The 6,435-nt window shown below is 30.3% G+C and overlaps 1 protein-coding gene across 1 annotated transcript in view; it reads left to right on the forward strand.

Annotated features, from left to right (window-relative positions):
* LOC106469892 (twitchin-like) overlaps positions 1-6,312 on the forward strand; it is a gene marked incomplete at its 5' end in the record, with an annotated part of 114,304 nt that extends 107,992 nt beyond the window's left edge. The window contains 5 exons of the mRNA XM_013930413.1: positions 1,229-1,351; positions 2,878-3,075; positions 4,695-4,808; positions 5,040-5,272; positions 5,623-6,312. Of these exons, the coding sequence (XP_013785867.1) occupies positions 1,229-1,351; positions 2,878-3,075; positions 4,695-4,808; positions 5,040-5,239 (635 nt within the window). The remainder of the gene's footprint in view (positions 1-1,228; positions 1,352-2,877; positions 3,076-4,694; positions 4,809-5,039; positions 5,273-5,622) is intronic.
* Positions 6,313-6,435: the final 123 nt, after the last annotated feature.

The following is a 6,435-nucleotide window of genomic DNA, read 5'->3' on the forward strand; positions in this document are numbered from 1 at the left end:
GTTTAGAACAATATATACTAATTTTTAAAGTATTAAATTGAATTTTTGTTCAATAAAAATCTTTCAAATGCAACTGTAGCTTCTTTTTCCCCAAAACTTTGTCTTCAAAATAAGGGTGCGTCTTATATTCCGAAAAATGTGGTATATATATTTATATTCATCCTCCAAGCCATACTGCACTAACAAATATGGTATATATATATATATATATTTATCCTCCAAGCCGTACTGCACTAACAAATGCATAGAAAATAATAATTAGCTAAGTGTGTAGTTCCAAACCCACTTATTGGTCAGCTTCTTCTGTCCCTACTTGCATTAATCCATTGCACACCCTGTGAGCGTGTGACCTTATGCAGATGATCAGATTGTTCCTGTCTGGTCTTTGTACCACTCCAAGGTTCTCCTGTGTAGTGGAATGGAAGAACCCTTACTTCCCCAGCACCAAGCAACTTGGGTGGTCAATATGACTGACACATTATTAATGGAAGTTTTCAAAGACATGGTACATTTACAAAACGTTTTTGCCAATAGCTTGAGGTATTAGCTACCTGTGAGTATCTATCTGAAATGCATTTTGAGATAAAAAAATGTTTAACTATATTCAGTGAAACATTTTATATTTTATAAGATTTTGTTTGTTACATGTAAACTTATTGTAATCAAGGTATTGAAATGGTTCATGAACTATAAGTTAAGTCCTGGTTAGGAAATGCATACGATTACGCCTTGCATTTATAATAAAAAAATGTTTAGAAATAAAGTACTCAAAAGTGTTTAATTCTAACGTATTTATTAGTTTTAAAGTAAAATATGAAAGCTTCATGATAGTTTTTAACTTTCAACTTTATCATAAAACAAATCATTCATTAATTTTCTTTAATGTTAACTGTTAAGTAAACATAATAATAAACAATATATAGGTATTTTGTTATGAAAGTGATATTTCTCAATGACTTAAAATCTGTTTCAGGTCACTGTTTCTGTTTTAACTTATAAGTTTTTCCATCCTACGGTAACTTAGAAAGTTAAGAATGTAGAAATTACTAACAGATCAAAATTCTAGAACCCGTGTAATGTCCACATTTTAAAATTAAAAGACATAATGTGTCCATTTTCTATTACAAATAATTTGTAAATAATCCCCTATTTTCTGTTCCTTTAAAGATTGCAGTTTATTACTGTTGCAAATAAACACAGTTCAGGTTTTGATTGTTTTACCTTTTAGCTATGGAAGGTGCCAAGACAACTGATAAAAAAGGAGAAAGTAAACCTCCACGGATCACAGAACATCTGAAAAGTTTAATGGTTAAAGATGGTGAACCTGTAACTCTTCAGTGTGCAATCAGAAGTAAGTATATTACTCTTGTGTTAAAGTAAACCTTCACGAATCACAGAACATCTGAAAAGTTTAATGGTTAAATATGGTGAACCTGTAACTCTTCAGGTTCAGAAGTAAGTATATTACTCTTGTGTTAAAGTAAACCTTCACGAATCACAGAACATCTGAAAAGTTTAATGGTTAAAGATGGTGAACATGTAACTCTTCAGTGTGCAGTCAGAAGTAAGTATATTACTCTTGTGTTAAAGTAAACCTTCACGAATCACAGAACATCTGAAAAGTTCAATGATTAAAGATGGTGAACCTTTAACTCTTCAGTGAGCAATCAGAAGTAAGTATATTACTCTTGTGTTAAAGTAAACCTCCACGGATCACAGAACATATGAAAAGTTCAATGATTAAAGATGGTGAACCTGTAACTCTTCAGTGAGCAATCAGAAGTAAGTATATTACTCTTGTGTTAAAGTAAACCTCCACGGATCACAGAACATATGAAAAGTTCAATGATTAAAGATGGTGAACCTTTAACTCTTCAGTGTGCAATCAGAAGTAAGTATATTACTCTTGTGTTAAAGTAAACCTCCACGGATCACAGAACATCTGAAAAGTTCAATGATTAAAGATGGTGAACCTTTAACTCTTCAGTGTGCAATCAGAAGTAAGTATATTACTCTTGTGTTACTATAATGGGGTAAGTAGCCAGTATAAAATATTTTAAGGGTATTACAGATGAATAAATAGTCGTTACTGTTATGCATATTGATAGATTACACTGGTGTCTTCATTATCATACATAATCACAGTTTATAAGAACAATGCCATGTTCGAGTTTGGGTTATTTCAGACTCTGCATACAGATTCTCTTGAATTTTGGGCTGTTGATTTTAAATGCATCTGCAAATACTACAGTAAGAAAAATGTAGGCAGACTATAATAAAGTTATTACTACTGAGTAATTAGTGTCACCAGTAATGAGGGTGTAGGTAGAAGCCTATGGTTACACCAGTTTTAAGTATCTAATTACATTAAGTATTAATTGACTTAAAATATTTAGTTCAAAATTTCAGGAAAAGGAAATGCTTTAAGTAAGCTGTCTTTCAACAACTTACTTTGTTAAAATTGTTTATGTTTACCATTACGTATTATACAATATATATAGTGTAACTTAAGTGTAACTATAGTGTAACTGTCTTTCAACAACTTACTTTTGTTTAAATTGTTTATGTTTACCATTACGTATTATACAATATATATAGTGTAACTTAAGTGTAACTGTCTTTCAACAACTTACTTTTGTTTAAATTGTTTATGTTTACCATTACGTATTATACAATATATATAGTGTAACTTAAGTGTAACTATAGTGTAACTGCCTTTCAACAACTTACTTTTGTTAAAATTGTTTATGTTTACCATTACGTATTATACAATATATATAGTGTAACTTAAGAGGTTTTACTGATATTTTTAACTGAGTCATATATGAAACGTGTCCTCACGACAAGTTTAACTATGATTTTGTTGTTTAATTCAAGGTTCCTCTAAATTTGACGTTGTATGGCTCCATAATGACAAGGAAATCAAACCCAGTAAGGACTTTGACTACAGACAGTATGGAGATACATATCAGTTGGTAATTAATGAGATTTTTCCAGAAGATGGAGGAATTTACACGTGTGAGGCCTTTAATGATGGCGGTGAAGCATTTAGTAGTTGCACCTTAATAGTTTTAGGTAAGATGAATCTTTTTCTTCTCAAAGTGTGATCTTCTTGGTGAACTGAGAATTTTTTGTTTTTGCTATCTCTGGTTTCCAGGTTTAATGCTGCTAGAAACTATTGAAATTTTTTGTAAATATTGAGGAAAAATTAACTTAATAGGCATTCTTATGTTTTCATTTATTTTTTAAATTATTGATCAACATAGCTATGAATATTAGCTGAATTATATTTGGCAATTAACTTTCAAAATTCATTTCTCACTTTCACATTATAATGTTATTTAAATAACTTACAAGAAAGTGTAACTTCAGAAACAAAGTGGAGGAATGTTATTCTGACGGAACTGACCTCTACCTTTTTAGTGAATATTTTAAAAACTTCAGCGTAAACTATTTCATTTGCTAAAAACCTTCTTATTATTATGACACAGGAAAATTTCTGAAGACATGAAATAGTACAACTTAAATAACATAGGCATGTGATGGTTTTATTGTCTTGAAATTTTTACATGTTCTATAGTAATTCCTGTACACTGATTCCGAAAATGATATCCATTTTTCTCCACCACGTACAGATTTTTTACAAAACGTCATAATGCAATACATAAAAGAAAGACCACAAGATGTAGCTTTGAGACTAAAAGACGTAGAGTTCACAAAAAAAAATCAGGATGAATGAGGATACAGATTCGTTTGACATCAATGTTCTTCCCTTTTTTTTCAGTTTATTTGTAGTTTTGTTAACAATCATAATTATAAAAAATATTCATTGTGGTAAATGAAATAATAATTTGATCTAAGTAACAGTTTTTTTGTTTTCCCCGATTTGTAAAAAATCCTTACATGATAGAAAAAAAATGGATATTATTTTCGAAATCTGTGTAGCTGAATTATGGAAAATTCATTATTAAAACACCATAACAACTTTAATGAAGTTTAAATTTACATGCCTGTTTAATATTCACAGACATTAAACCTTGCTATCTATATCACTATGATAGTGTAAAGATCCCACTCTTTCTGGAAGATGTATGACAAGTAAACCCAGTTGACTTATAGCACTCAAACTTTTACAATTTATTTGTACTGAATATTGAGGTGACACATAAGCTGACACCTATCTCTGGTGAATATTACAGTATTGAGAAACTGTTACAGAAGTTGTAATGGTTTCTGCTCCCATTTTTGAAACATTTAATAAGTTATACATTTAAATTTTCCCCATTGACTACTGAATCGGCATATAGGGTACGGTTCACCTTTGGCAGCTGAATGCGAGTGTGGCATATATGGTGTATGGCTTGCAAAAATTGTGCGTGCGTTTAAAGCGGTCACAGTCAGTGGGTTAAATTTTATGTATCGTGTATTGTAGTTCGTTGATGTTACATATCAATAACCGGTCTAAGTTCATTTAACAATTTCTGGTTGAAGATGGTTCAGTTTCATCAGTTTATTTAGTCTTTGTCATAAGATCTAATAGACAGCTTTAAACAAACTTTAAATCTACAGTTGTTTTGTATTGATCGTATTATCATTAAATTTCAAATTCCGAAGTGGTTCTCCTCTTGTAAAAACGTTTGTTTGTTAGTGCATATGCAGTCTTATCCAAAACATTTATTTTTTGCTCTTAACAGTTCCTAAGGAGACTCTGAAGGGTCCTGGTTTTGCCGAATTTCCTCAGTCTGCCACTGTTATAGAAAATCAACCCGTTACTTTTAAGCTGAAGACAGAAAAGGATGCACTAACAGGTTGTTTTTTTTTCTTCTAAAACTATTTGTTTCAATAAATTTTAGAATATTTTTCTTTTTCTATTTTTCCAAAAAAAATTTTTTTTTATTTTGTTTGCTTTGTGTAATTGCCATTTCTATAATTATGGCAATGTATACTGTAATTGTCTAGTGAATATTGAATTAAAATATTTTGTTATGTAAAATTTAATGCAGAAAATGCTAAGTGTATGCTTTTATTTTGCCTTTCAGTACGCTGGCTTAAAGATGGAAAACTGTTCGAAGAAGAAAGTCCAAGGCATCAGATAACTCAAAAAGGAAAAACATTTATTTTACAAATCCCAGCAGCACTGGCGACAGATATTGGTCAGTACACGGCTGTTGCTGTAGACAGTTCTGGAGAATGTAGTACTACTTTCTCTCTCAATGTCTTGGTAGAAGGAGATCTTTGAGTCTCTCAAACTTTTCTACAGTTCATTTATAAGGTATGTGACGTAACGAAGTCACTTAATAGCTAATTTAGTTTTAACTTGTTAGTGCTGTTACGTTTTTTAACTTATCGGCCAAGATTACTGGCTCTCCTAAATAATATGCTTTTTATGTTATTTAAAATGAAATTACAACTCTATTCAACTGTGCAATATTTGAAATATTATACGGACAAACGTAAGTGTTATCATAAAGTAGCAAACTACAATAATATAGTTCCATATTTTCACTTTTAGGATTCTAAAGTTTCTTTACACTATTTTATTGTTTAATTTGTCTTAATTTTTCCATACACTTGAAGGAGAACTGTAGGAGAATGTCTAACATATTTTTTTTTGTATTTCAGTTTTCTTCACTAAGACCCAAGAGGAAAAAGGACTTTTAATCATGTACCTTTTTACAGTCTTCTTCAGAAAAGCTTCATATGTTGTCTCTTGTTTCATCTGCTATTTTGAATTGTTTTCCTTATTATGTATACTATGTAAAAACTGTTGGAGCTTTGAACAAGTATGTGTATTATAATGTACCACATAAAAACAAGCTTTCAATCTATGGTAAAAGACAGAATGAGCACATGTATGTTTATGTTTCCTATGGATCGTATGTCAGATGCTCAATTATTGTTCTTTTTTGTTTCCCTTAAAGCCAAGAGTTAAGATTTTGTGGCTCTTATTTGAATTATTATTAAAAGGGAAAATTCTTTTTTATTAACTATTCAGTTTGAGCCATTATTTGTTAGTTCAAAAACACTGTAATTAATCTTTATCTCTGTATATGTTTTGTTTATAAGCTTGTTTCAAGCTTTGGAGTACAGTTTACTTGAAAGTTGATCTTTGGAACTGAGTTGAATCCTATTTATTTATTTAATACATAAACTGTATTTCAAGAGCTGTATCACATGCTTGTAGAAGCTTGTTGAAGTAATTTATTTCAAGAAAATTAATAGACATGTTTATGGTAATGCATATAATAAGCAAAGCAGCTATGGTACCTGTAGTGTATCCTTGGTCAATGGGAATAAAAGTGTTGAGATTTATTTTGTGTCTAAGTTTTACATCTAATGACTTATTTATATATTTATTTAATGACTTACTTATATAGTGTTTACTGGCAAACATCTAATGACTTACTTATATAGTGTTTACTGGCAAACATCTAA

The sequence above is a fragment of the Limulus polyphemus genome, unplaced genomic scaffold, assembly GCF_000517525.1.
Source record: "Limulus polyphemus unplaced genomic scaffold, Limulus_polyphemus-2.1.2 Scaffold3711, whole genome shotgun sequence".
In the NCBI taxonomy this organism is placed as follows: domain Eukaryota; kingdom Metazoa; phylum Arthropoda; class Merostomata; order Xiphosura; family Limulidae; genus Limulus; species Limulus polyphemus.